A 15,759-nucleotide genomic window follows, 5' to 3' on the forward strand; every position below is an offset into this window, starting at 1 on the left:
TCAAATAAATAAATAAAATCTTAAAAAAAAAAACAAAACAAACCCAGCTATGGGAGAGGTGGTCTACCTCATCCCTGTCCCTGTCCTTTCCCACTAAACCACATTATTACCTGCTTCAAATACAGTTTGAAAACTATTCTTATTGAACGATCTTAAAGAGCTGAAGGAGGAATCATAATCATTTTAATTAAGTAGAAAGGAACTAAGTACAATATTCGTTTTGGTTTGAGGGTTTGAATATAGGGAATATAAATTTAGAACAGTAGTAGCAGTTATAGAAAGTGTTATGGAGATGGCTTAATTACATTTGGAAGAAAATCAGATATGGTGTGGCTTTTTTGTAGACAGCAGTAAGGCTGTTCTGTATTTAATTTGCTGAATATAGAAGTTTACACGTGCTTTCCATGTGGGAAAAAAAATAAGACTGTCAGGCTAAGAGTACCATATTATTTTTCCATTGTTCACTGGGGGACTTGTAGGGATACCTCTTTACCAAGGTAGTTTCCCTAAGTGGCACTGACAGTGCGACGTCCTCTGATTTTTACCACCTGCATGTAGGCAGACAGCCCGACTCAGAGTCAGCCTTCATTTCAGTTGCCAGGTGTTTAGTTTTTCAGAGGCATCCATCGTCCAGCAGGTCTGGTAGCACACTCAGTTCCTGTCATTCATTTGCCCCACTGCTCCCCTCTTTTATTACACTCATCTGCAAAATAAACTGCTTCTGCGGGAGCTCTTGAGCTGAGGTGGTCCAGTATGCAGCAGGTCGTTTCCCTGAAATTCCTCAACTTGGGGAGATACAGCCTGCCTTGGACGTGGCTACAGGGAAGGGAAGAGAAGAGTAGACTCAAGAAAGAGTCTCAGAGGGGCGCCTGGGTGGCTCAGTGGGTTAAGCCTCTGCCTTCGGCTCAGGTCGTGATCTCAGGGTCATGGGATCCGGCCGCATCAGGCTATCTGCTCAGCAGGGAGCCTGCTTCCCCCTCTCTCTCTGCCTCTCTGCCTACTTGCGGTCTCTGTCTGTCAAATACATAAATAAAATCTTAAAAAAAGAAAAAAGAGTCTCAGATCTAAAAGAACCTGAGAAAACATTGCTAAAGTAGACAAAAGGGGAGGGTGGGAATTTTTTCCTACTACACATTCCACCTCCCCAACTTGATTTTCACACCTTGTTTAATATAACGACTGAAGTAAAAAGTCCCCTTCTCTCGCATGAAACCATTTTTCCAGAATTGCCATTAACAAGCGTACAGCAGACCGCATGAGCTGGTCCTCAGCCAAGCAGTCAGGTATGGCGGCTTGTGTGTTGGTGACCAGTTGCACTTCATTGAGGCATGACAGCGAGGGGATGGGAGGCCCTGCAGCTTCATGCCATCTGGTTTTCCTTTGTCCGCAGAAGTGGTAGGAGTGCAAATGAAGCCCTTTTTCCAAGCAGGGTCTGTGCTGGAAATAGAGCAAGTAAGCCGTTGCCTTGCTGAGTAACTTCTCCTACATCAGGTTTTTATCTCTGCTCCAGCAACAAGACACAAGCCTCAAAATCGGTTTCTACTCTTACCCAGAGAGTGTCTGGCTGGGGACACTTTTCCACTGGGATCTTCTATGCAGATGTTACAGTCAGAGTAAGGCGAACTATCTAGAATACGTGGGGAAACAACCTAAGACCATCAAATGTTAGTGTTAGGTTATTTGATCACTTAGTATGATTTTTCTCGTTCTGCAGATGAGGACATTGAAACCCAGAGAGATAATGACTCTCACAAACCTTCTTTACCACATTTCCTTCCACATTCAGAAGGTGGCTAAGTTGAAGAGGAGGAAGGACGTAGGATCAGAGGAGAGGGATAGTGTAATGGCACAACAGACCACAGTCATTTCTCTTTAGTGTCCTCAGAAACGGAGCAGCTTAGATAAGCAGTTGTGGAGGCTAGCTTGGATAGCTTCCCAGCTAGCTTTTTGGCATTCATGTCCTAGAACCCCCAAACCTTATTTTCTCCTAATCCCCAGGGTAGCAAAAGAACAACATGTTTACTACCCATGTGTTGTGATGGCTTGGGTCTCAGGATTCTGACAGCTTGCTGCTGCTATCCAGCACGTCAACTGCATGCTAAGTGGTGTCAACAGTTTCTAAGCCATTATGCTGTAATTGCTCACACTCCTCTTGGCAGTACTCTACCAACTGTGTGTGTGTGTGTGTGCGTGTGTGTGTGTGTGTGTGTGTGTGTGATGGGGGCAGTGTTATAAAAGGTCTGTTGATTGGGAAAACACATTCAGGAAGCAACTAAATTCAGTTCTTTGTTTAACCCAAATCTTTTCTCTCTGGAAAGCCTTTTTGAGTCCTTTGACAGTGCTGCTGTCTCCAGCAATTGCGGATTGTCAGACATTGCTCCAGCTTGGATTTAGCCTGCTGAATAATATCCAGTGGTCACATACTTGTAGTTTGGCTCTAAAATGTGAGATGTGTGTGAGCACTCCATTCAGTGGGTAAGAGCTTCTCAAAGAACACTGGTTAGGAGAGAGGTAAGGCTTCAAAGAAGAATCTTTGTTCAACATTCATATTCTTCTAAAACAAATAGATTAGTCTAAATACTGTTGCTTATTTTCTGTAAGTCACTCAAGATCTTGTATTTGTTATTCAGGTGTATTAGGAAGGGGCGCCTGGGTGACTCAGTTAAGCATCTGAGTCTTGATTTTGGCTCTGATCTTAGGATTGAGCCCTACATGGAGCTCCGTGCTCAGCGGGGCATCTGCTTGAGGGCCCCTCCACCCCCTGCCATGCGCATGTGCACACGTGCACGCTCTCTCAAATACATTAAAAAAAAAAACCTTAAAAAGATGTATTAGGAAGCAGCATATATGTACCATATATGCCTGGAGTCCAGTGAGAGTGGACATTAATTGCACTGGATGTTGAGAGGCAGAAGAGGTCCTGAAGGCTGGACTGATCAGGAACGACTTCACAAAGGGAGCAGGACAGAAGCCATGAAGCATGGGCAGGATTTCACCAGATAGAAGGAAGAGGGAATATGTGGATAGGCTGGTAGGTGCTGGTGAATAGTGAGAGTCAAGGGCCTTGTGGGAAAATTGGCCATCAGCTGCTTTGGCCAGGCCAGAGAGTGTTTGTGTGGGGAAGTAGCAGGAATTAAATGAGCTTTGGACCACAAGAACACAGAGCCTTCTGTGTGTATGCTGTCCTTGTTCTGTGCCATAGGGAACAACTGAAGAATTCTGAAAAGGACATGATCCCAATCTCATTTAGGAAGACTTAGAGACTTTTTTTTTTAAATAAAGATTCTACCTATCCATTTGACAGAAAGAGAAAAAAATACAAGCAAGGGGAGTGGCAGGCAGAGGGAGAGAGAAGCAGCCTGATGCAGGGCTTGATCCCGGGATCCTGGGATCGCGACCTGAGCAGAAGGCAGAAACTTAACCGACTGAGCCACCCAAGTGCCCCAGGAAGATTTAGAGTCTCTCTCACTCTCTCTCTCTCTCTCTCTCTCTGTCTTTTAAATTAACATATAATGTATTATTTGCTTCAGGGGTACAGGTCTGTGAATCATCAGTCTTACACAATTCATAGCGCTCCCCATAGCATAGACCCTCCCCAGTGTCCATAACCCAGCCACCCTGTCCCTCCCTGCCCCAGATTTAGAGTCTTGAGGAAGACTGGTCTCATGATAGATTTCAGGGTGGAATGAGAGGAGAGAGACCGGAGTAGGAAGACTAGGTTCATGACGTAACTAATGTACCAGAGGTTTGGACTGCTGAATGGAAAGGAAGAAAAGGTGTTGAAAGAAATGACAAAGGGAATTGATAGTTGAGAGCAGTTGGAAAAGGGTTGAGTGAGCGGAGTACTCAAAGGCATTGAACTTGTGGGGCAGGAAGAATGGCAGTGAGAGTCTGGTTGTCATTAGATTGCCTGAGTCTGTAGCGGGCCAAGTCTGCATGGTTTTGTGATTTCCCTCCTGTGGTGCTCTGCGGGTGAGCTCGGAGAAAGCAAATAGTAGAGTTACCACACTGAGAGAGAGGTCAGGAAGCTATTAAAAGGTTCAATGAGGAAGCTTCTGTAGAGTCAGAGAATGGAGTTATATAGCCAAATGAGGGCTACCGAGCCTGTTTCCTTATCTGTAAAGTGGGATAAAATTGTAAATTAAATGAGATCATGTGGAAAAGCAGCTAGTGCAATGCCCAGTTTATGATTGTTAGTCAGTTTTTGAGTTTAAATATGAATTGCAGAGGCAGCCTCAGTAAGGTTATTTCAAAGCATCTACATTTGTAAAATTTCTACTGTGTGTGAGGTAGCATTCTAGATCCTCTGGATGAGTCATTGTCATCCCAGGGGCCTTACAGAGGAGCCAAATGTTACAGAGTAATTTTACAGAGTACTCCATAACCAAATTATAGCAGTGTGAACAGGGTTTGGAGGTGGCAGCAAGGGGATGGTGGGAGCCTGGTTCGGGAGAAGCAACATTATCACGATTAGTGTCATAGCATTGAAAGTTCATTGGATCTTCACTGTGTCACGGGCACCATTCTAAGTGCTTCACGTTTGTCACAGTTTTCATGGTGCATCTATGAGATTGCACTGTTCTCCCCATTTTGTTATTATCCCTGTTTTGTTGGCATTAAGTGATCCAGTAAGACTTTCAAACCAGGAGTGACTTTAAAAAGTGTCTCAAATTGTTCGTTTCCTGAATGCTAATAAATTCTTCTTAGGTATATTTATTCAAGAACCCTTCCCATTGGGTTGAATTCTTATTTAACTTCTGCCATTTGTGTTCCATGGTGTAGCCTCTTTCTGCCTCCAAGTGTTCAGAAGCCCAGATGGGAGGCAGCGGGGTGCTGTTGATGCAGACAGTGAGTGTTTGCGATTGTCCCATTTGCTTTGCCTGAAGGCTGTTCTTTTGCCCCCATACTGTCTGCCTGCTGAGATTTGGGGAGCAGCAGGTATATGAGGAGGATGAGCTGAGGTAGAGTTACTGTTTATTGTCTTGCAAAAGGATCAAGTCCTGGTGTGAATGAGGCACTCTGGTCTGAGCTCCCTTTGAGTCTGGCATCACTTAAACATGCCCATTTCTCTTGGTAAGAGTAGTTGTGGTTCCTTCCCTGGAGGGGAGCTGCTGGTGAAGCCACGGTTGGTTTATTCCTGCTGTTTTATGACTTGCCTCTACTCTTCCCACCTTGGCTAGCTAAATTTTTGAACTTCAGTGGGGATGTGTCTTGCCCTCAGGACAAGCTTGACTTTCACTCACATTTGAGGCTGGCAGTTGTCTTCCACAGCTAGTATTCCATTTCTGCCTCTGAACTCTGGCTCCCTTCTTTTGCTTCTTGTCGAGAGTCCCTTAAGAAGTTTTCAGATGCTTTTAAGACCAGCAATGTTTGTATCTCTTGAAGAACAGATAATCAGGAAATCTGCTTTGGGATTGTATGTATGTTCAACAGGAATTCAGGGAGAAATAAATCTTTGAGTTTAGAAATGGCCATTGAAGAATTTTACCCTCACGTGGTGAGACCTCCTTCAGCATTTGTGCTCCTGAGAGCCACAGGGATGCATCGGGAGGTAAATTCTAGGAGATGGTCTGGATCAGAACATCTGCCTTGTCACACTTGTGCTGGAGCAGGTTCCGATGTAACTTTTAACGGAACAGAGGGAATGAACCGAGTTTCTGAAATGGTGTCTCTGCAGGCAAAATTCCTTGACTATGACTTGGTTGATTTTAGGAACCTCAGGTTCTAAGCAGATCTCCAGTGCCAGGAGTTGAGGGAGTAGACAGTCCCTTTAATGTGGTGTCCTTTGGAGTTTCTGGGCCTGGATAATCAGGTGGGTACTTGTAGACCTGAAGGGCTTGGTTGAACTCATTGGCAGTCTTACAAGGTTTTAGAGCTGCATTGTTAAGACAGGTGTCTTGGGGGGGTGCCTGGGTGGCTCAGTGGTTTAAAGCCGCTGCCGTCAGCTCAGGTCATGATCCCAGGGTCCTGGGATCAAGCCCCGCATCAGGCTTTCTGCTCGGCGGGTCACCTGCTTCCTCCTCTCTCTCTGCCTGTCTCCCTGCCTACTTGTGATCTCTGCCTGTCAAATAAATAAATAAAATCTTAAAGAAAAAAAAAAAAAAGACAGGTGTCTTGGGTAGGTTCTTGCCCCAGCAGTGAACATTTGTGCTTCCTACAGTCTTTGCATGGGACAAGGTCTTGTGGCAACGTGTTGTTAGAGATTTAATTTAAGAATTTAAATTCAGGGGCACCTGGGTGGCTCAGTGGGTTAAAGCCTCTGCCTTCGGCTCAGGTCATGAACCCGGGGTCCTGGGATCGAGCCCTGCATCAGGCTCTCTGCTCAGCGGGAAGCCTGCTTCCTCCTCTCTCTCTGCCTGCTTCTCTGCCTACTTGTGATTTCTGTCTGTCAGATGAATAAATAAAATCTTTTAAAAAATTTTTAAATTCAAACTAAGGGCGGGAGGGTGTGGAGCCTTGGTACATTATGGCCCAACACCTGAGAGAGAGAGAGAGTGTGTTTTCTTTTTAAAGAGAGGACTCTCGAAGGGCAGGGCGAAGGGCAGGGCAAAAGGCAGAGGGAGAGGGAGAAGGAGAATTTCAGCAGGCTCCATGCTTGGGCTCAGTGCTGCTTGAACCCGATGCAGGGCTCAATCTCATGACCCTGCTTGAGCCCAAAACAAGAGTCAGACACTTAATTGTCTGAGCCACCCAGGTGCCACGCCCCTCCCCACACACCTGAGTTTTTGATAAAACTCTAAATGGGAGCACTTTGCCCTTATGTATCATCTTGCCATTTCAGAACCACAGGTGTCTAGCCAGGGTGAGGATGAGGAAAGAGTTTGATTTCAATGTACACACCATCCTCCTTAAATTCGACACACCGCAGCTAAGTCAGTCAGCACAACACACCCCCCACCCCCGCCAATTCCCGCAGTGTTCTTGCCTCTTTGCATTCTTGTTTCTTTCAGTGCAGTCACCATGGTTAAGGTGTCTGGTGTAAAGCTTTGCAGCCACCTTTACCTTTTCCTTCTCATATAAACTCATGTCACGTGCAGAGCCTCACTTGGATGTGTCGGGAGCTTTGGAAGCTTGGCCTACCCTATGTCCTCCTAAACTGGACCCTTCATGCTTGTGTAGAGTTCTTAGCAGGGGAGTGCAGCTACTTGTGTACCCTTGACAGAAGAACAGTCCTCCTCTATTGGGGACAGTTTCCTCTTTGACCAGCAGGCAGCTTTAGGAGGGACACCCACGGAACAGTGAGGGAGGAAGGCGACAGATACCTCCTTAGCCAGTCAGACCAGCCGAACCCTGGTGATCAGTGGGGTGACAGATGCCACAGCCAGATTGCCCTGACCTCCTTTTTTTCTAATTTCATAGCAGACATAGCAGCCCTGGCAAGGAGTTTCCTTTATCCTCTGTTCATTCTGGCTTGGGGCTCTCTAACTCCTTACTTGGTCACCATTGAAATACTCATGATTTTTTAGTTTCTCCTGCTACCCTATGGGTTCCCTATGTCCCTTGACATCAGTTCTACCTAGTCTTTCTGTCTTCATTTTCTAGCCCAGTCAGCTTCCCCCTGCAAAAAAGAACTTGGCCTTTAGACCCTTCTGAAATCTGGGGCCTGCCACTACTCTAAGACAGCCTTCATGTCAGCCTCCGGGCTCCAGCAGGGAATTTGCATCTGCACAGTACCCAGATTCTAGCCTGTGGAACTTTGTTCATTGTTCCTCCCACCCCCACCTGGAGGGCTCTCTCTCCCTCCTGTCCTTCTGACTACAGTCCTGCCTGCCTTTCCAGGCATGGTTCAGATTGAGAATTTGAACATTGCCTGGAGCTCCTGGGGATAACAGTTTACTGTGTGTATTTTCTGGTATTTGCACATATATATTTTCTGTTTTCAGCTAGATTGTAAGACTGTGGGAAACAGGGTCTGTTTTTGTATTTTTTTTTTCTTTAAGATTTTATTTATTTGACGGAGAGAGACATAGAGAGGGAACAAAAGCAGGGCAAGTAGGAGAGGGAGAAGGAGAAGCAGGCTTCCCAACAAGTGGGAACCCAGTAAGGGGCTTGATCCCAGGATCCTGGGATCATGACCCTGAGACGAAGGCAGATGCTTAATGACTGAGCCATCCAGGTGCCCCCCCCCCACTTTTTTTTTTTTTAAAGATTTTATTCATTTATTTGAAAGACAGAAATTACAAGTAGGCAGAGAGAGAGAGGAGGAAGCAGGCTCCCTGCTGAGCAGAGAGCCCGATGTGGGGCTCGATCCCAGGACTCTGGGATCATGACCTGAGTCGAAGGCAGAGGCTTTAACCCACTGAGCCACCCAGGCGCCCCCCCCCCCCACTTTTTTAATATCGAAGACAATTTTACACTTTAAGTTGCTAGAATAGTATAATGAATACCATGCACTCTCCACTTAGATTCATCTATTAATATTTTGCCGCATTTACTTTTAAATACAGACACACAGGAGCACACCCGAGCCACCTGAGGGTTCATTGCTCTCATCATGTTCCTGTACAGTCGGCAGGGTGTTGCTCTTACAGCCACGCAGTGAGACTGCCCTCAGGAGACGTACAGCTAGCACAAAGTGTTATCTAACACACACTCCGTATCCACGGCTCTCCAGTTGTCCCAGCCGTGTCAACTGTATTTTTAGTCGACAGTTGTGTATCACATTGAATGAGATGTAGTTGAGACACAGCTGTCTCTCTTTTGTTTCCTTTAACCAGGAGAGTTCCCACAACTTCTGTCATCTCTTGTGACAGATTTATGAAGAGTCTAGGCCAGTGGATTTGCAGAATGCACCTTAGTTTTATTTACTGATTGTTCCTTTTGATTCATGTGATTTATGTTCCAGGTAATTCATGTTAAACATGTTTCCCAAGATTTTGATGGGGGTCTGTCTCAGGTTATCACATCATAAAAATATACAGTGTCGTTTTGTCTCACCATTGGGGCTGAGTTAATCATTTTGGTAAGGTTTTGTCCGCTGGGTTTCTCCTTTGTAAAGATACTTCTCCCCTTCATAGTTAGTAAGTCTTCTTGTCAGCAGGTCCTTCACCCCTTGAGTCCAGAGCTTGTTCCAGTGGAGCTTTAACCTGAAGGAATGAAGTTCAGGGTGGACAGGGGGTTTGTCTAGTTGTTACAAATGGGGGAAGGAAAAGGTGGGGAAGCATTCTGAAACCTCTCCCTCACACTTACTTACCTTTGGTTACAGCAGGCCTTTTACCCAGAGGCGAAATGGAATGCGCTGAGGCAGTTTTATCGGTTTCCTTTACATTCATGCACCCGTATTTATGTAGACCGCCCAGGCCCTCTGCTGACACTGAAGGCACCGTGAAGAACGGGTAGAGCCATGAACAAGACAGACACGGTTACTGCCTTTGTACAGACACGGTCACTGTCTTTGTGGAGTTTGCAGTCTGGCAAAGTAGATAGTCCAAAAAGAAAAACAATTATATACAAGTTGTGTTCAGTACAGTGAAGAAAATCTGCAGCATGCTGAGACTGAGGGGTATTTAAGAAGAGGGACAGAAGAAGAATGAGGGACCAGCCATGAATGTAGGTAGAGCACTGGAAGAGAGAAGAGAGTCCCAGGAAGAGGGGACATGCTTTCTGAGGCCAGCAGGGACTTGGAGTGTTTAGGAACCAGAAAGCAGCCAACGTCCCTTAGAGCGTGGTAGGATTTGGGGTTCAAGGTAAAGGGTGTGAAGTAGACAGGGGCCAGATCATGGGGGCCTTGTAGGCCCTAATAAAGAGTATTGAGTATTTAGGCTTCTTGTAACAAATCCTTCTTTCAGAGATAGACTTGACACCAAATTTCATTTTGTGTAGCTTTCATGTAAATCTACGGTGTAGAGCTGAGGATATGAATTGGGATCTGATTAACCTCAGGGTATCAGTGTAAACTGGTGGTTACCAAAGGGGAGTTGAGGGGGGGGATGGGCAAAGTAGGTGATGGGGGTTAAGGAGGGCACTGGTCCTGATGAGCACCAGGTGATTAAAAATAAAAACTTAAAAAAAAAAAAACCAGTGTGATATCTCCCTGCAGTGGTGTGACCCTCCACAGAATAGAATCGGAATTCATAGCCCTAGAGAACTCGCCACGCCCTCATTGAGGCATTGAGCCTTCAGTGAGCTATGCTCCTTGTTGGTAAGACATGGGGTGCGCACAGCCTTTCTAACTAAAGGGCCCCGTCTGTGTGAGGATTGAGTTTAGATCTGAGCTGACGCTTTGTTGTGGGAGTCTTTTTTTTTTTTTTTTTTTTTTTTTTTTTGACACAGAGGCAGAGACAGTGAGAGAGGGAACACAAGCAGGGGGAGTGGAAGAGGGAGAAACAGGCTTCCCGCTGAGCAGGGAGCCTGATGTGGGGGCTGGATACTATGACTCTGGGATCATGACCTGAGCTGAAGGCAGACACTTAACAACTGAGCCCACCCAGGAGCCCCAGATTCCATTGTGGGAGTTTTGTCACACAACCAAAAGGCTGAGAGGTTTAAGGGACAGGGAGGGATACACATGCAGAGGCTGCCAGAGAAGGTTTGGACATGGTGCTGCTTGAGGGTGTGAGAATGTGTACAAATGTCCATACGAGAAGTGGAGTCCTTAAGTCGTATGTGCTGGAAGGAGCCGTGTGGCAGTGAGGAAAGATGAGAGAAGCTGAAGCCGCAGCAGGCATTGTGGTGGCTGGCCTGTGAGCTTGCCTGGCCGCGGCCTCCTGCTGTGGAGTGCGCTGCATGGGGAGGAGTCTTACCTCCTAGCCCGTACAGAGTGTGCTTAAGCCGTTTTCCTGGATACCCTGAGGTTAATCAGGTTCCAAGATGTGCTCTGCTTGTCACGAACTGACTGGAACTCTATCTCCCTTTCTTGTTCCACCGACAGCTGTAAAATACATATTGAGAGAAACCCTACCGACTGATTTTATTGCCTTGGTTCCAGAACAACAAAGATCTACCTTCCAGCTCAAACATAATTAAGCTTGGCTCATGTTCAGGCTTTGGCAATGTTATTGTTCACCATTTACACGCTATGTTCTTGGTTCCCTTCCTTTGGAGTTTATTTTATCCCCTCTGCCTGTTTCTGATAAGCAGTCTGACTGGTGGAACTTTGTGTGTAAATGTTGAAAAGGAACATTTTGTGGTGCTTGCACATTTCCTTCCAGAGAAACTGAGTAGGTGCAGTGGAGTCCTGTAGCTGGCAGGCTGGGAAGAAAGGGTGCAGCTTTGTCTTGCCTTAGGCTGCAGAGTGTGCGGGTTCGTCAGTGTGCCCCTGCCACCAGTGAGGGGCTGGGGACGGATACCCAGCTCCCAGATGTAGCAGCCAACCAGCCAGGGTGTGGGGTCTGCTCTCTTCTCCCTGTACTGCGAGTTTTGTACCCTTTAGGACTGTGAGGAGAAAGGTAGCAGAAAACGCTCAGCCTGCCTCCAGAGAGCCGTCCGAATGGGAGAGGGGGGTGCCTGTACCTACAGCACAAGATGTAGACCCACAAAGAATGCTTGCTTTGTAGGGTGGTGTGCTCAGGACTCCCTGCCTGTATCTGTTTCAGATTGAACAGAAAGCAGATAAATGGGTGAAGAAATGCACAGGGTCAAGGGAACGTGCTCTCTTGCGTGACTCTGCAGGTAAAGAGGGTTTGGAAGTAGGCATGACTTGTCTGACAAGTTTAGGGTTGTTAGTGGCTTAGGACTCCTGAGAATTCCTTTGGCCTTTTCACACTGCTATCAATGATCCCTAATTAGTTCTGATGATATGTGCATGTCTGGAGCAGGCCATAAAAATGGCTGTTTGAATCAGCTGTTGACATGCAAGGTCAGGCTGCAGCCTCCAGCATTGGCACCTAGGACTGGCATTTCAGAAAGAGGAGACCGTGTTCCTGATGGCACTGTTTGTGCCAGGGTGGGACTAGGACTCTGATAGGTAGAAGGCTTCAGTTAATCCAGATAGTGTTAATTTTGATGTGTAGACGTCTTTTATTGTCATTATTACAGTAAGTCATTATTTCGCCTTCCTTTGAGAGGATGTATACCTTGGTATTTTCGGTTCAGTCTTTGTGCTTGGATTTCTGTTGTTCAGATGTACCACCATAGCCTTGTTCTGTGTGTTTTTAAGAGTCGGTGTCGGCGGGACTGGATATCTGATAGAACTTCAAGAAATTATTCCTGAAATGATAAAGGAGGAAGAAAAGTTTTTCTAGACAGGGCTTTGCAAACACTACGATAAATGAGGAACTTCTGAAAACTTCTGCCACAGAGTCAAGCCAGACCAGAAATAGCACCAGGCTTGCATCATTTATGTGTTTGAGGACTTGGTGAGAGCTCACCTCTGTTGATAAATGTAGTTGAAGCAAGTTGAGATGGGGGCCAAAGGAGTAAAAGGTTTATTACTTCCCTGCTCAGAGGAGTGTACAGTCCAGTATAGATGAAGATGCAGGATCTGAGAAGGTGTTCGATCCAGCCTGACAAAACCCGTTATGTGCGGTCCCACGACGGCTTGCTGATTGGAGTCTGTGTGCGTTGGTCTGTCAGCCAGTGAGGCCAGATGGGGCTCATGCGTGAAGGTCTCTCTTGGGGCCACTCCAGTGGCTTCTCGTGTTTGTAAGATGGCACTGGTTGTCCAGACGAGCTGATCGTTACAGATCACAATTTTTTCCTTTGGCGTTTCTTTCCTGTCCTGGTTTTCTGGCCCTGAAACGGCCCCCGGCGTGTTGGTGCTGATGCATATGAGACTCTTGCCTGTGTCCCAGCTGCTGCAGACTTTGGCCTTACGAAACCAAGTATTTTCCATGCTGTACTTTCAGCGACTGGCTCTCCCTAACCTTTACAAAGTTCCTTTCTCTATGGCAAATAAAATACTCAAGATTCTTCTGAGCGGGCTGCTTTCCATGTGCTCTTGCCCTGAGGTTTGCGTATTAGGTTACATTCACCCCAGATGTGGGGAGAAAATGATAAATTATTTGAGAAAAAAAGTTGCTAATTAAATTTGTTAAGCAAAGAGGAAGGGCTGAGTAGAAGAGAAGAGGAAGAAGAGGAATTGGGGAGCAGACGGGATCAACAGGTCATCCAGCCGGGACCTGAGGGTCAGGAGACTTAGTCAGCGTCTGTTCCGCTTGCGGGCAAGGAGGAGGAGTCTGCTCCCAAAGACTGCCACTGCCAGGGATGCCATTTCCCCCACTTTGGGAAAAGCATGGTCTCTTCTGACATGGCCCACAAGTTGCTGTTCCATGCTGTGCCAGCCCTTTCTCTGTAAGAACCAAATAGATCTTGGTAGATTTGGCTTTTGTGGTCTAGAGCTGAACTGTTAAGAGAGTAGCGCCTGGGTGGCTCAGTCAGTTAAGTGACTTCATTCAGCTCAGGGCATGGTCCCAGGGTCCTGGGATTGAGCTGTGCGTTGGGCTCCCTGCTCAGCGGGTATTCTTTTCATCCCTTTCCCTCTGCCCCCTACCCCACTCCTGCTTGTGGGTGCCTGCGCTCACGCTCTCTCTCTCATATAAAGAAAACCTGAAAGAATAAAGTGCTCAGAGAGCTTAAGCTAGCCCCTGCTCTTTGGTAACGGACACAAGGTATTACTTCCCCGGCCGCTACTGTGGAGGGCTCCATGGTACACCTCCATCCCACCGTAGGCAGCTAGGCCAGGGGAGGGCCAGTCTTAGAGTCTTGGCTGTCACAGAATCCCGGATCGAGTATGTCCATTTGTTGGTCTGGTTTCCTGTCATCTCTTTCCCTTTCTCTCTTCACCTCCTTTTGAACTGCAGACTCTGGCCTGGTTGTCCCAAGTGTTTCCTATGAACTGCACAAAAAGCTCTTGTCTGTGGCTGAGAAGCACGGGTTGACTTTGGAGCGGAGACTGGAGATGACAGGAGTGTGCGCCAGCCAGATGGCCCTGACCCTGCTCGGAGGACCCAACAGGTAAACGCCTCTGGACTGGCAGGGGCTGCGGGTGGGGAGGTGCCACCGTGCCCCACCAGAGGAGTCTGTCAGTGTGAAGTCCTTTCCCAGGGTGCTCTGAGAGTGTTGTTTGCCCCTCTTACCTCCTCCCGGAAGTCCTCATTCTTCTTTAGGCAAGCTGCCCTTTGACCCTTTCTTTCCTGATAACAGCTGGCTTTGACACTCCTGCTGGCTCCCAGAGGCCTTCTAAGAGCCTTCAGAGACTCAGCCTTTGGCACTTGTCCTTCACTCAGAGGGGCTGGGGACAGATCAGCCCAAGTTCCAAAACCGTGCACTGTTAGAACCACCCTTACAACTGGGTTGGGAGAGCTGGAGGTGGGTGCCTTCCTACCTTCCTTCTGGGTCCCTGTGTCAAGAGCAGTGCTTAATTTTATTTGTGGTCACTTACTGGTATCACATGCCAGTCCATATGCTAGAACTAGGCACACAAAGAAGAGTAGAATACTGCGCCTGCCCTCTGGAAGGCTAGTGAGGTGTCCAGAAAGTACACCACGGCGGGAGAGGAAGCAGGATCGCCCGGGAGGCTGCAACAGCATCCACACGGAGTCGTGCGGGATTGGAGGGAGCATTAACAGGCCAGCAGGCAGGGTGGGGAGTCCAGGTCTGGGGAGTAGCCTGCGCTGAGGGCGGACAGAATGGAGACCGTGGTCGTGGCCGGGATCTGTGACGTCCTTCTGTGGGGCTGGGAAGTCGGGCTTTACAGCAGCTGTGCAGTAGAGAGTTGAGCTGCCAGTGGGATATCAGAAACAGCCTTGTGGGGGCAGGATGTGAATGTCCTCACCCCATCACAGTGCCATCTAGCCGGCTTCTTGGGACCAGCTGTCCATGGGCCTGGCTCGCTGCCTCTGACCTCTCCAAAGGGCCGTCTCCTGCAGCCCCTTTGAGAAGGGTTGCCACAGCTAGTAATCTTCCTCATGTGTGTCCAATCCCATGCAGTTCTCACTGTGCTCACATCCGTGTTCAGCTTGAGCCTCATGGCTTCACCTCGAAGGTGAATAGTAGCCTGGTGTTTGAGGATGAGCCCGCTGAGGCTCCGAGAGCGGAAAGGCTTGCCCACCTTGGTGCCGCTGCTACATGGTGGAGCCAGGTCTCCTGTCCAGATAGGCGTGTTTCCAGTGTCTGGTCCCTGCCCCCTGCTGTTGGCTATATGATGCCAGGGTCTGCGTCCTCCACCGGCGGTGCGTCTGTGAGAGCAGGAGTCTTCAGGAGCAGCCGTGGGTGAGACAGCCGCCACGACGCAGCAGCGTCTGTGTGAGGGGAGAGGCGTTCATCGTATTTCTTCAGATGCACACGTAATGGGGGAAATGAGTGGTTTGGTATATATGCAGAGTACATCGCTAAACGCCCCCAAATTTACTTGGAGCATAGGGGCTTCCTCTCTGACTGGAACAGCATCTGTCATCTGCCTCCTTTTGGGAGAGTAGTAAGTGACTGTCACTGCTAAGGAGGGACCTAAACCCGTGTCTTGCTGTCCATCTCCCCCTGCCTTCTGCCCCTGAGGCAGGCCGCACTGCCTGTGAGTTGGGAACAGCTCCAGAGTCAATCCAGACCTCCTGTGGCTCAGCTTTGAATGACAGGAGCTGGAAGTGACTTCATCAGGACAGGGGTAGCCAAGGGAGCTGTCGGCCTAGGACCCAGGAAGGCCTGCCTGCTGCCTCCTCTGTGACCCACGATGTAACGTGCCAGTCCTGTCCTGAGTGCTGTGCGTGCGTGGACACACACAGCATCCTGTGGAAATGGTCTTGTTCGTATCTGGTGTTGCCCTTATTCCACTTATTGGTGGCTCAGTGAGGAGCACTTGGCCTGGCCCTGATTGAGGACGATTTA

General features: G+C 47.9%; 1 protein-coding gene across 2 annotated transcripts in view; it reads left to right on the forward strand.

Annotated features, from left to right (window-relative positions):
* EDC3 (enhancer of mRNA decapping 3) overlaps positions 1–15,759 on the forward strand; it is a 61,980-nt gene that overhangs the window by 40,765 nt on the left and 5,456 nt on the right. For both annotated transcript variants that reach the window (XM_046008244.1, XM_046008243.1), the window contains exon 5: positions 13,740–13,893. In XM_046008244.1, the coding sequence (XP_045864200.1) occupies positions 13,740–13,893 (154 nt within the window). The remainder of the gene's footprint in view (positions 1–13,739; positions 13,894–15,759) is intronic.

This window comes from Meles meles, chromosome 6 (genome assembly GCF_922984935.1).
Source record: "Meles meles chromosome 6, mMelMel3.1 paternal haplotype, whole genome shotgun sequence".
In the NCBI taxonomy this organism is placed as follows: domain Eukaryota; kingdom Metazoa; phylum Chordata; class Mammalia; order Carnivora; family Mustelidae; genus Meles; species Meles meles.